This window comes from Syngnathoides biaculeatus, chromosome 10 (genome assembly GCF_019802595.1).
Source record: "Syngnathoides biaculeatus isolate LvHL_M chromosome 10, ASM1980259v1, whole genome shotgun sequence".
NCBI lineage: Eukaryota > Metazoa > Chordata > Actinopteri > Syngnathiformes > Syngnathidae > Syngnathoides > Syngnathoides biaculeatus.
The window spans coordinates 7892508-7907272 of NC_084649.1; the positions used below are offsets into that span (position 1 = coordinate 7892508).

The 14765-nt window shown below is 40.9% G+C and overlaps 1 protein-coding gene across 2 annotated transcripts; it reads right to left on the reverse strand.

Annotated features, from left to right (window-relative positions):
- Window positions 1-610: 610 nt before the first annotated feature.
- On the reverse strand, window positions 611-13946 carry synpra (synaptoporin a). Of its 2 annotated transcripts, XM_061831345.1 has the most exons (6): window positions 13341-13946; window positions 13173-13238; window positions 4334-4458; window positions 2632-2830; window positions 1895-2086; window positions 611-1819 (listed from the first exon to the last, which is right to left on the reverse strand). In XM_061831345.1, the coding sequence occupies exons 1-6, from the start codon at window positions 13356-13358 to the stop codon at window positions 1568-1570; spliced, it is 852 nt and encodes a 283-aa protein (XP_061687329.1). In that variant the 5' UTR covers window positions 13359-13946; the 3' UTR covers window positions 611-1567. The 2 variants fall into 2 exon arrangements, with proteins under 2 accessions (XP_061687329.1, XP_061687331.1); XM_061831347.1 differs by lacking the exons at window positions 13173-13238; window positions 13341-13946 and adding an exon at window positions 9060-9086.
- Window positions 13947-14765: the final 819 nt, after the last annotated feature.

The following is a 14765-nucleotide window of genomic DNA, read 5'->3' on the forward strand; positions in this document are numbered from 1 at the left end:
TACAAGAGTGATATCAAGTAGTCTACGTTTTGCAAATATAAGTTAAGATTAGTTTTTATTTGATACTCAATGAAAGAATGTGTTATTGTTGTTTTTTCTGTCTCTGTTCTACCATTAACATTTTTTAAGTTACACCCAACTAATGGAGATCATTTTACTACAGAGCCCACACCACCCTCTGAAATGACTGCAGGAATTGAAGAAATCTTAGCAGAAAAAAATGTTTAGGTTTCTTTTTAATTCTGGGTGGCTTGGTAAATACGCTGGTGTCATTTTTCAACTGTAGAAGTGACCACTGCAGGGATTATTTGAGTTATATTTGTTCATGTTTTTATTGATTCCCAAGGAGTATAGTAATATTTGCATTGATTGGAAAAACTGGGGTGGGGGGGCTTTGCTTAAAATCATTTAATCTTAAAAAAATGTATACAATGTAGCCATTTCTCCTTAATAAATCTGTCAGCGTCATTGCAATACCCATGGTTCACAGAGCTTCTATCACACTGGTTTCATGTATAGGGATACATTCTCTGTATGTATTTAATGAACAGATATTTCCAGTAACAGGTCCAATCTGTCCTGTTAACATTTTCTTTAATGTAACATTTAGCCTGTCCCATAAAATTCAAGATGTACTGTATACCTTCCTATTCAAAATACGACTTGATATGACTTTGGACAGAGTAAGATGACAGTGAAATTGACACATTATCTGTTAATAGGAGAAATTCTCAGTCATTTACTTTGCTAGATTTTACAATACATAAACCAGCACATATAAATACAAACGGTTGTACACGAGTATCATGAGCTTTTTATTACCACATGCAATCAACATTTAAGAGTTGCACTTATCATTTTTCTTGAAACAAACACCAACTTAGCAGTCTCTTCAACTATCACTTCTTCAAATATAAAACACAAACTTGATTGTTTAGAATAAAAATGTAGCAACCTTTGCATATAAATATACTGGTGACATGCTTTTTTTTTTTTTTTTTTGCTGGGCTTTTGATATGTCATTGGACACGCTGGCATGCTTTAAATAGAGGAAAACCCTATTATGTTTTTATTACAAGTCTGACACGGACAACATTCACAGTAACCTGTTCCAACAGTACCCACTTGTGAAAATAAATAGAGGAAACAATCCTTTTCACATCAAAACAAAATTAGAGCCACATAACCACAGATACGTTATTAAAATGAACATCTGTTTGGGTTACAAAGTGAAGACAACACTGATCCATCATTTAAAAAAAAAAAACATTTAAAAATAGAATTGCAGAGACAATAGAAAACATACGGTATCATGCACAAAGTCAACATACCTCCAAACCTTTTTAAAACATTACCAAGAACATATATTGTAGATATGATCCAATGAGGAAACGAAAAATATTGCACTCACCCCAAATGAAACAAAGAACCAGAATGAGTAAAAATATACCTGACAAAATTTGTTTTCATTGGGTGCAAACTCTTCTAATCTTGTTTTTCTGACATTGCGATCACCTGTTACCATGTTTAGAATGCGGAAGCACCACTCAAGGTATAAAAAGGCAAACTACATTTGATTGGCGTAAGTGGGAGGCCCTCCAACCTGACTGTACTCGGACGGTTGGTCCAGGTCTCCCCGGGTGTTGAAGCCCCCAGACTGATCAAAGCTGTCCTGGTTGCGAGGCTGCTGGCTAAAGGTGCCGGTGTGCTTCTCGGAGGCCCCGGCCACAAACCTGGCAGCGCCTTTGTGCCAACCAGTCTCCTTGAAGACGAACCAGATGTTCCCAGCCCAGAGAACAAAGTTGAGGAATCCAAACACCTGGAGAGGAGCAGTGCCAAGATGTTTTTAGGTCTGGTGTTTGTTCTGGACATTTCTACTCAGTTTATTACCTACCACTGAGGTGTTGAGTCCAGACCAGCGTGGCTCCTGCACAGAGCCACATTTATTTGTCTGATCTTTACAGGCAGAAATAAGAAGCTGAACTTCACCCGGATCTGTGGCTAACTTGACATCAGACAGAGCTTTGGCCCAAGCAGAAGAGCTGACAAGCCACATGAAGGAGAACACAACGGTCACAACAAAATCCTAAAGGAATGGAAGACAAATCAACACAAACGTTTGTAAGTGACATGAATAAATATATCTCTTTGGATTACAAAACTAGAAGAGCAGCCCCCTAACCTGGGTTGAACTGTTTTTTTTTTTCTTGTTTTTTTTTCATTACATTGTGGTATGCAGCAGCTTCTGTAGTAAACAAAATCTGGTCTAACAAAAACAACAAAAAAGGTACAGATCTGATGGTGTATGGCATTTTTACATCAACGCAAATGTGATGACATCGTCGAAGAGTCTTACCGCGATTGTTCAGTAATCGGTAGAATCCAAATTAAAACCGTCAGCCAAATCCATAGTCTACTACTTGCATTTGGTTTCTAACTCTCCTGTCTCTCACTTCTGTGTAGCCTTCTCCCTAGACTGTGTAATAATAAACGAGTCTCTTAGTAGTTCATTCGCAAGTCCGACAAGGTATGTAGCATTTTGCATTATTGCTCTCCTACTTGTACTGGATAAAATTCCAATTCCAAAGCTCCATATGCTCTCTTTCCGTGTACATGATTTTAGACACTCACGATCAGTGGTCCTCGGTTGTTTTCACGGTACTTGTTCCAAAACAAGATGTAGACAACAGTGGCAACAAGTGAGTAGAGGAAAGCAAAGACAGCAATTGTAACGAAGAACTCCGCAGAGGATGAGAAGTCTCCAATGAGGAAGAGGCGCTCCCTCCTCATCCCCTCACACATGGGTGCTTCAAAGGACACCTGGTGCAACCTGACGCAAAATGGACAGAGTGATGACTTTCAGACAGCTGTTGCTTCAGAACATTGCTTCTCAAATGTTTTACACAGAGCGCCACCTAGGAATACTTTGCTCGTTGACCAACATTAAATACAGCAGCAATACTGGGCCCAAGTGTTGATGATAGTTTTTAATCCAAATACAATTGCAGTCAGATCATGCAAAGTTTAACATGAATGCCATGATTAAATATAGTAATGTCACACCCCTCAAGCTGTTACGCTCAAACTACCTGGGTATATGTGGTGGGTGTGTCAAAACCAAGTACAGGACAATCACGTCATCTTGAGGATGTTCCTGCCAAGCACGTAAAATACTGACTTGTACACCAACGGGAGAATATGGTCCTCACAAGCATATTGTCACAGTAGTGCATTGTTCAGTGCGTGGATTTTACTTCATGCACGTTGTTGGGCAGCTAAGGGTGTTGTTTCTTTGTGAACCACAGTTTGTAGAACTGAGGCAGACATTCTAACCAGTCGTCCATTGTGGCCTCCCATAGAAATCCATTCATCCATTTTCTTAGCCGCTTATCCTCACAAGGGTTGCGTGAGTGCTGGAGTCTGTCCCAGCTCTCATCGGGCAGGAGGTGGGGTGCACCCTGAACCGGTTGCCAGACAATCGAAGGCCACTCACAATCACACCTAGGGGCAATTTAGAGTGTCCAATTAATGTTACATGTTTTTGGGATGTGGGAGGAAACCGGAGTGCCCGGAGAAACCCTACACAGGCACATGGAGAAGATGCAAACTCCACACAGGCAAGACTGGCTGGGATTGAATCCAGTTCCTCAGAACTGTGTGGCCAACACTTTACAGCTGCTCCACCGTACCATCCCATAGAAATCCATTCGGGAAATTTGTCATACTTTAAATGTGAAATTATCTCCTGTGTGGGTGGAAGTCATTCATCGGCAGTGAGACGGGCATCCAATACTCTTGTCATAGGGAACTATGAAGGAACATGTATTTTTGCATTCGGTAGTCAATAAATCCAATCACAGTAATTGAACGAGAAATACAGAAAACTTTGGAGCCGGCCTGCATCAATAGAGCAGGGACACGTTATGGCCGTTGGGCAGCCCATGAGTGGACTCGGTGTCTCCCCGGTGGTTCGCCACCCGAGCACGGGAGTGGTTAAATGAATCAAAACATGCAATATGACGTTTTTACGTTTCACTACACTTACTACAGCCTCTGGAGTGCGAACGAACAAATGCGCTAACGTCTTTGGGAGAATATGCCTTGGGCCAGTTGTGAGAGGGAACGCCCACTCTTTAGATTGCGCACATGGCCGGGAGGTGCGCAAATGCTAGAATTCAGTGGATGGCAGAATGGGGGCAGGCAGTAAAAGGGAAAGTAAAATGAGGGCATTTACAGTAGTTACTTAAAACACAATCCGGCTATTGTGTAAAACAAATCCACTGAATAAAAAAAAGTTACAACATTTTTGAATATAAAGAGGAATGTGTCTCACCTGAAAGGATAAGCAAAGTCAATGGCGATGCTGAGGTTGCTGCTGGCCTTCTCCATACAGTCCACGCTAACCCGCAGCTGCCCAGAGTAGCCCCCACATGTCGCAAAGGCAAATATGGCAAAGAGCTAAGGAGAGGCAAAGACAGAGTTATTTAGTATTGCCTGGACTTTTTTCCCTCCAAATACCAATTTATTTCACAAAAAGGTTCGGATCCAATCCTGGTCTGTTTTTCCCTCCGCATTAGCTCCTGGTTCCGCCTATTTTTCAGCCTTTGTCATTTTCCTGTATTTCCTGCAAAAACTCCCCATTGCAGACTCATTATTTTTAAATCAACAGATATTTCGGCAGTTTTTACGGTCTAGTCAATTGTAACAACACTGTCACCATGGAAACAATTCCAAATTCCGAGTACAGGCATTTTGGCAATTGTGCTGTGAAGTCCACATACCAACATCAATGGGTGGATGGGTTACAATGGGTGTCGTTTGTCTGTAGTGTGGTGTGGTGAGAAAACAGAATTTGTGCATCTTGAGACTTGTTTTGAAATGTGACTTTAGTTTCAGACTCAAAATAAAGTCCTGGGACTGTTTTGTGACTGTGCACAATAAATGGAGCCACTTGAATGCATCAATGCTTCAGTTGTAAAATATACGTATGTTTGAAAGGTATTAAAACAGTAATAAAATCTTGTATTCTGGTACAACTGCATCACGTCTTTTACAACAACTCAGTTTTATCTTTTCAAAATAAATGTGACCGGATACACTCGTTACCATTGCGAGGACAACACACTGTGTGTATTATAAAAACAAAATGGGGAAATGCTCGGGAGAGGACATTAATTCAAGGATTGCTCGAGGTATGTTCAAATACTTGCATATGCAGTTGTTAGGTTTATCACCTAAATTGCTGGAATAGTTGCACAAATGACGGACAAGAAGTCGTTTTTCTTCTGATCAGGAGGACGTGAGAGACAGGCCAGTGACAGTCTCCAAACACGTTCTGAACCAGCCTCTCACGTACTCTTATTTTTTTTTTCTTTTTTTTTTTGTATTATTATTATTAGAAAACACACAAGGTGAAAAGGAGGGGTGACCAGATGAAATGAACCAAGGTACAGTTTTGGTGATGATGTGGCACATTGTACAATGATGATTTAGCACATTCTTTGGTTCTGATGGAAGTTGTCCTTGGCCACTTGTAGGAAGATACTTTTGCATCTGCGTGTAGGAGCTGGTCCTGTGAACAAGGCTCTTCGAAGCAAGGATGATACTTTGGCTTTGTTGCAAGTCCTTAATGAATATATTAACGATAACTAACAGCAGTATACTGGCAATACTCGCAATCAGGCAACAAAACGTTACGTAGGCTACCAAGCTAGAGTTAGCAATAATGATTGTACGTAAACATGTTCTGTCAATATAATGTTCTAAAGTTTCAGTTTCTGAAGTAACTTCATTACAATAAAGTAATTAAATTGAAGTAAGTTAGAACCCATTATTTCTGTTATGTAATAATGTTGGTTTGACCGGACTTATTAGAATACATGACATGAAGAAACAGAATACATTTGAAGATACTCAGTACCCAGTACACAAGTACAGTCAAATTTACTGAGTGCATTTATTGAGTAAATAAATGGACATGTAATTTAAATAGGCCCCATCTTGTGATCGGATCGTTTTTTTTTTTTTTAAGTTGGTGACTGCTCCCAAAAATCCTGATTGTGTAAAGCCCAATGAAAACATCCTAAATGTTTACAGTGCAGTCTACTTATTTACCTGATAAAAGCTCTACCTGTACAAATGTACCCAATTCACTTTTTGGTACAATGCATTTGCATTTAATCTTGAAAACACAGACAGCTTTTATTAAGGAATCACTTTTATTTAAATGTATTTGGAATATGTTTTGATTGAATAATTATTTAAGTACTGTACTTACAATAATATGAAATATGTTTTACGATCTTGTGTTTGGTGAACACTTGGGACTACAATGCTAGTGGATTTTAATGTTCGTCGTGATGGTATGGAGGGCCCTTTTTGCAGTAATCCTTCGCTATTTGCAGAAATAGACACAAATAGTGAAAAACTATATTTGACAACACTGCTTTTTTTTTTAAACTGCCCATTATATACTAGTTTAAAACAAATACATCACAAACCATACATCCATTATCCAAGCTGCTGATCCTCACAAGGGTCACGGGAAAGCTGGAGCCTATCCGAGCTAGCTTTGGGCAAAAGGCGGACAACACCCTGAACTGGTGGTTAGTCATTCGCAGGGCAGATATCAACACCATCACTGAGGGGGAATCGATCCCACGGTGCCTGTACCAAAGTTAAGCGTGTGTACCACTGTACCAATCAGTGACTCACAATATCACAAACCATAATACAAAAACAACCTGTATCATTTATTACTCATCTTTCATTAGTCTCCTCAAAAACCAAAGTATTACAGATGATTTGATTTGGAAAAAATGCAGCAAAAAAAAAGTGCATGAGGGCTTTCTGAACAACCAGAGGAAAATTGAAGTCACTCGAGATATATCGCTTCAACACACTCTTTTGGATAAATTATACTAGTTTCAAATTTAGACAGGGGCTTTGGAACCATGTGGCATCTTGAGGCATTTCAGAAAAAGCACACAAACAATAAAATGGTTAGCTTTTCAGGAAATACCCGGGGATAGATTAAAAAAAAGAATCATGAAAAATTGCTAAATATTTATATTAGGGATTGTATCAATGGGAAAGCTGCGTGGTGAGTTTTTTATTGCACCCATCTTTAATTGTTTTATTATTACTATTATTATAGACAGTATTACTTGTGATATTAGTAATTTATTGTCAATATTTATTAATGAGAGAGGTGGAGGGGGAAGAGTGAGGCTACAGGGAGAAGAGATAGCGAGGGTGGACGACTTCAAATACTTGGGGTCAACAATACAGAGCAATGGAGAGTGTGGTCAGGAAGTGAAGAAACGGGTCCAAGCAGGTTGGAACAGCTGGCGAAAGGTGTCTGGTGTGTTATGTGACAGAAGAGTGTCTGCTAGGATGAAGGGCAAAGTTTACGAAACAGTGGTGAGGCCGGCCATGATGTACGGATTAGAGACGGTGGCACTGAAGAAACAACAGGAAGCTGAACTGGAGGTGGCAGAAATGAAGTTGCTGAGGTTCTCGCTCGGAGTGACAAGGTTGGATAGGATTAGAAATGAGCTCATTAGAGGGACAGCCAAAGTTGGATGTTTTGGAGACAACGTTCGAGAGAGCAGACTTCGATGGTTTGGACATGTTCAGAGGCGAGAGAGTGAGTATATTGGTAGAAGGATGCTGAGGATGGAGCTCCCAGGCAAAAGAGCGAGAGGAAGACCAAAGAGAAGGTTTATGGATGTGGTGAGGGAAGACATGATGGCAGTTGGGGTTAGAGAGGAAGATGCAGGAGATAGGCTACGATGGAAAAAGATGACACGCTGTGGAGACCCCTAACGGGACAAGCCGAAAGGAAAAGAATATTTGCCACATCTAAAAACTGTAGGAGGGCATTTAATACTTGTTTCAAAATGTTTATACTAACTTGTGAGACAAATTTACAATGGATGTTTTTCCTAATTTATAGATTTGTCAAATAATATTCTGCTCTACCTAAAAAACAGGAGGAGTCAAAACATTCGGCATGATTTGGCAAAAAAAGTCTAGTATTTTATTTATTTTTTTTTTTTTATTTGTGATTAAGAAAACAATCACATTCTCACCCCTGGCAATTTCGACTTTTGACTCCTGGTAGTAAAAATCCAGGTAGAGGCAAAGCAACACTTCCCAGAATGATGAGAATACCACATCAACCCTTTCTACTGCATATGATCTAATATACACTACGTATGCCCTCGTTAGGCAGGCAAAATTCAGCACTTTTTGTTATCATTGTAAAAACATATCAAGTGTAGCAAAAATGAGGGATTTGTTTATTTTCAAAAAAATATTATTTTCCATTCACACTCATTTCCCATCATATAAACATAAAACTATGTTGATGGTGTGCCTTGTGGGATGTTGTCTGAAAAAGATTCAATCAGTATTGGAAACCAATCCGAAATTAGTGTAAAAACTGTTTGTACTCTTTAGGGTCGCGAGTGAGCGACAGCTTATCTCAACTGACTTTGGCTGAGAGACGGCTCCGGTCAATCGCGAGGCACAAATAGGCAAAAAACCACGCACATTTACAGTGGAGTCACACTCCACTCCAAACAGGAAGGCCGCAAACCAGAGTTTCACCACTGTGAGGCAGAAACAACTACTGCCCTGTGCCCCAGTATGAATGCATAAATACAACAAATATTTAACAAATGGGTGGAGCTCGGAGTCAAATTATGGGCAAGTACAATGGAAATCTAGGGGATTTGGGGACTCATGGGAGAAAATAAATATATCACTTTGGACATTTCCAAAGGGAAAATATCATTTTCCTGGGGCCCCTAGAATCGTAATCACCAACAGTGGCCCTGTTTGGCCTAATTAGACAGGTCTCATCACATGTACATACAATTGCGCACACACACACAAAGAACTATATAGCTATAAAACTATACATTAAACATTGCCAAACTCTTAGAGCCAAATGGAAAAAGAGAAGTGGCCAGAGGTGGAGAATAATAAACGCTCTTAAATGTTACCCCCCCCCCCCCCGATAATGATCTCTTAACCTTCTGTAAACTACCCACCTCCACCCTCATGCCGCTGTCTCCTCTTCCCGCAATTTATCCGTCGGGTTTAGCCCTTCTCGTTTCAAACAGGGGCCTTTGAACAGGGGAGCGTGTCATTGTAGCGGGAGGGTGGCTGCTAAGCCTTGCACCCTGTGTGTGTTTATCTGCCTCTCCCAGCTGGGCTCCTCAGGGAGTGAGCCGCAGACAGAGAGAGAGAGAGAGAGAGAGAGAGAAAAGAAAGAAATCGAACAGCGACAATAAGATGCTTGGCTACAGAAATTAAAAACAAATCTTGTTTTTGCCCTCTTTCCTTATCTGCATGGCATTCAATTACTTGAAGTGAAGACCCTAATTTACTGATGAGTTTTATAAACAAATGTCATGTCAGCAGAGAAAAAGAAGTAGCACAGAAATGCCAAATTTACATAAAGTAAAATAAAGAATCTGTACCAATTACATCTTGGCAGACAAATGACATCCTATAGTATGTTAACTCCATTACAAATAAGGTGCTTTTCTCCGTTCAAAAGATAAGAGGGCAGCATGAGGCGTGGGGGTATGTCCACTACGAGCGTGCCTGTGAATGTACAAAAAAATAATTCACACCTCATTAGCAAGGAGTCAAAGACCCCCACCACCAAAAAAAAAACAGCCAACCAAACAAATGGATACACTTTCAATGGAGATACAACAGTTAAAAGTACGCTTACTTTCTATCTGTCAGTTGAACAATCAAAAATCTGAAAGTCTACTTGAGAAGGTGGCTACATTCTGGAAGTGGAACTAAACATTCCCGTCTTTGAAATTTTTTCATTTTGGAGCACGGTTGCCGTCCTCTGTGACCCCACCCACCCACGCCAATTGTTGTTCTACCACCTCTGAGCAACAAATACAGATTGCGCATTCAGGCAGTCACACACACGATCGATTGGTGTGGTAAACAAACAGCTTCTTCATTCAGTCATTCCAGTAAACAAAGCAAATAATGTTTCTGGAAGGCATGGATGTGTCTTGAGATACTTCAACAAACATATATGTGAATAATATTGGCATTGTATGGACTAATTTTCTGTCATAATTTGATTCAAGTTGACATGTTCTTCATGATCCATCCATTTGTAAAAAAACAAAAAAATTATTATCCTAAACCAAAGTTTTTGGACTAACCACTTTATTTACAGCAGCTCACAGAAGAGACGTCCACACATCTTCGTCATGAGAAAGCTTCCTTTATCTTTTTACGGCAGCAAATTCATGACTCATTTAGTGGCAGCTAATCCCGTCATGCACGGGAGTGCGTTTTGTCCTGCATATCCCAGATTCATCTACCCCACTAACTCATTTCCCTCTCTCTCTCTTTCTCTCTCTCTCCACTGCCCAAAAGCATAAAAATCTCCATTAAGATCTTGTTCTTCTTTGATGGGCCTTTAATGTCAACTGCTTCTCACGGCATCCATCGCCTGAGCTACGAGGTGCCCAAGATCATCCTATCTGCTGTATAGGTTGGAGTATATGGGGAAAAGAAAATATTTAATTATAATGGAATATTATATTATGGGCGGCACGGTGGAGCAGCTGGTCAAGCGTTGGCCTCACAGTTCTGAGGTCCCTGGTTCAATACCAGACCCGCCTGTGTGGAGTTTGCATGTTCTCCCCGTGCCTGTGTGGGTTTTCTCCTGGCACTCCGGTTTCCTCCCAGATCCCAAAAACATGCAACATTAATGGGACACTCTAAATTGCCCGAGGTGTGAATGTGAGTGCGCCTGTTTGTCTCCATGTGCCCTGCGATTGGCTGGCAACCAGTTCAGGGTGTACCCTGCCTCCTGCCCGATGACAGCTGGGATTGGCTTCAGCGCTCCCAGCAACCCTTGTGAGGATAAGCGGTTGAGAAAATGGATGGATGGGTGGATGGAATATTATATTGATAACAGACAAAATCACTCTAGTGAGATCAGTAGGACTACTCAAACTGTTTCTGACAACCAACGTTAGTTGAGGATAAATAAATGCCATCGGAATTTCTTGTGCAGTGTTGCACTTGTTAGATTCAACATTACAAGGGTTCATGTGAATAACACCTCAAACACGACAACAACAAACACCGATTGTACTCAGATGCTGAACTAGCTTGCCGGCCCCCTTGTTTTGATTTAGTCTGAACGTAGTTTATGTGTGAGTGGACATTGTGCAACAGTCTGTCAAAAACTAACCCTTTTGCATTATAATCCGCTGAGGTCAGTGAAAAAAATGTTGCAAAACTTGTGTGAAAATGGAAATATTCGAGGATAACATGAGATAGATTGTATTTTGAGCTTATTGCTAAAGGGACAAGGGGAATCTTTTGAAGATTAACAGAGTGAGAGGGTCAGAGTGAACTGCACTTTGGCAGTATGACATATGCAGTATTACTGTTTACTGTATGAGCATTTTTGAGGATTTCATATGTCACCCACAAAGAGCCATGATGACAAGATAAATAAGCATTTTGTAACGTTCCAACTGCGACATCACCGGTATTCTGGATCAACCCGTCCTACGTATGAAAATATCCTGACTCACAAAGGGGACTAAATGATTACTTATTATTTGTTCCTGATTCGCTTGCATTTAGCTCCCGTACAATTTGCCCCAACGTCCCAGAGCTTAAAACAAGTGTGTGAGATGTTGCAGCCATGATGACGCTTCAATGCATAAACAAATGTATATCATTACTATCAAGTGCTCATCCGACTGTACAATTTCGCTCCCTTTCGCATACCATCGCGCTTGTGCGAGTACACACACACACAAATTCAGTGAAGAGCTTGGGCACATCTCAAAGGACAGCTTCTGCATGAGTTAGTCGACGGTGGAGAGAAGGGGACCTTACAGCTGTTTGGAACAGAAGATGCCAGCCAGAGTTTGTGTGCCAAACACACACACACGCACACAGGATCAGCATTCTTTACAGAAATGGCAGCTAATGACTTCCAATCTTCCAGCAAACTCACTGGAGTGCTACAACTAAATATGAATACGCTTGATGTGAACAGTGAACATACCTTTGTTGTCCACATGGTCGATCAGCCGTACAGTTAAGGGTTGGCCATTTTTAGTCACGTAAACCGACGAACAAACTTGCACTTCTTCCATTTGAGTTGCTATCATGGTCAATCCAAAAACAACAAAAATGTGTATAGCAGCTCACCAATGTTCAGCAGTAAAAACACGGCACACAAACAAAACTATTCTCTCCATCGCAGAGGTAATGTTGTTTGTAATGGATGCACAAAAATGTGTGATCATTTTCAGACAGGCTAAACCTAACCACAGCTATATTGTGAAAATTTGGGCCAGCGTTTCAACTGCTAGGAGAAAGGTTGTGAGAATTATCATCCCATCAGTACAAAAAGGTCATATTTATTTGTGCCTTGGCCTGCTTCCCCAGGGGTTGCTTTGTGGGTGCGTGTATGTGGGACACATGTTGTGGGTTATTTCGAGGGTTTTTCTCTGGTGATGGGCAAGAATGACATTCTTGTTTCTTTGTTTTACTTGTGTCGTGAAGGACAGTGACTACAGTTTCTTGTTTTTCAGTTCTATCTCTTTAGTGATTGACACTCGGGGCTCTTTTTGGCAGCTCATATGTGGGACGATTTAAATAATAACCAGAATGTATGATAATAACTTTTAGAAGACCGTGTCATTAGGGGCAACTATGCATCGAGGTAATTAATCAACATCGACCTGTTCTCACACCATTGGCAACTTACCACACACACGCACAAATAAACGCTTACAAGATGCACTTCACAACAAAGAACAGACAAAAAGTGTTTGTTTTTCCGATTGACTTTTGTTATCACGCATGTTGCAACGTAGGTGATATAAAAAACATACGAAGCAATGTGGAACACATAAGTGACGTCCTCCCCCCACCACAATATAGTCAACATGAAGGGGGAAATAAACTTCAGCCACAAATCACTGTCATGTACTGTTAAGGCTAATAGAGACAATATCGATAATGATGATGATGAGTGAGAAATACGGACGGTTGTGTGTAAACGTGCCCAACGTCACATTTAATCCGCGTTATGTAACTCACCCCTTTGCTTAATTAAGTTGATAAAATACAAAACCGTTTCCACGTACCCATTCCAAAACACGGATAAATCCCAGAGGTAGTTTCAACACCTGAAAGGTCCCCGCAGACGCAAGCTGCAAAGACACGAGAGAAGTAAAAAGGCTGTTTTGAGTTTTTATCCGGCATACAATTCCCAACTGTTCGTGCAGGTCGCAAACGTTCTGCGATTTACTGGCCTGATTTGTAGTGTCCATCCCGGCGCTTTTTCCTCGTCCTGCTCGCTCGACTGGACGTAAACAAACAGCAAAGGGAGACTCGACCCAATGCAGTCACTGTTGTGAGGTGCAATCAGTCAGTCGGGGGGCTTTTGGCTCCGATTCCGACTCCATCCGAAAGAAAACGAGTCTCCGCTCCCTCTTTGTGTTCCTCTTGTGCCGATCTTGCACACTTGTCAATTATTTAATTTGATCAAATTAAAAAAGGGGGTCACTCCTCGTATTAAAAAGTAAGGGTTGGTATAATAACGTTTTTGATTCCGTGGTAAATTGTTTTCGTCACGTTAAATCACATCTGAATATCCAATACAGACAGCAAGTTGTAAATGCGACAGCAAAATGGCTACTTTTGCCAAGTTTTTTGGCCCCCCCCCAAAAAAGAAACAAAGAAAAAAGGAATCGAAAGTGCCAGAACCTTTGCAGAAAAATCATTTTCAATTGTATTGAAAACTTCTCATCCCATTATTTTGCAAAAGAACAGAGACTGTGCATTGACAAATTATCCCTGTTTCCAAACATACTTACATATTATCATGATTATAGTTCAAGTGAGTACAATCAGAGGCTTCAAAACCTTATCTGCTGGCTTAAACGCTCATCAAAAGCACTGACCTAGATTCACAGATTGCATGAAATTGTATAAATGTATTTCCAACAATCTTTTGTTTCCATATGACAGTGTGCTTTTTGGCTGTGTATCCGTTTCTTGGTTAATTTCATTTTGTCCAATCGAATTTCAACTTCTATGTGTTGCCATTTCATTTTTTTTTTTCTGCCTAGGGCATTCAATGCCTCAAATTCTGGCTCATGCCAAACAGAATGACGTTAGTAATGGGGAGAATATGCAAACTCCACACAGGCGGGGCTGGGATTTTGAACACCCGTCCTCAGAACTGTGAGGCCAATGCTATACAGTTGCTCCAACGTGCCACCCTCAATTAGCATGTACATTTGATATGTACTGTACATGGATAACTTGCTCACAGGTTTGAAAAAGCACCGTAAGGGGAAAAAAAGTAAACATTCTTTGCTTGGATCTGATCATAAAGTGTGGAACGGTTTAACATCTGGAAAGCGTCGGCCTCACAGTTCTGAGGTCCTGGATGCAATCCCGGACCCGCCTGTGTGGAGTTTGCATGTTCTGCCCGTGCCTGTGTGGGTTTTCTCCAGGCACTCCGGTTTCGTCACATATCCCCAAAACATGCAACATTAATTGGACACTAAATTGCTGCTAGGTGTGATTGTGAGTGTGGCTGTTTGTCTCCATGTGCCCTGCGATTGGCTGGCAACCAGTTCAGGGTGTAACCTGCCTTCTGCCTGTTGACAGCTGGGGTAGGCTCCAGCACTTGCGTGACCCTCGTGAGGATATAGCTGTTTCCATAAAGA

Excerpts from the sequence above, each read along its gene's own strand:
- synpra (XM_061831345.1), bottom strand. Across the intron at positions 2,831-4,333 it reads GACTTTGCTTATCCTTTCAG|GTTGCACCAGGTGTCCTTTG; the intron begins GTGAGACACATT and ends ATTTTGCGTCAG. Across the intron at positions 1,820-1,894 it reads CTGGACTCAACACCTCAGTG|GTGTTTGGATTCCTCAACTT; the intron begins GTAGGTAATAAA and ends GCTCCTCTCCAG.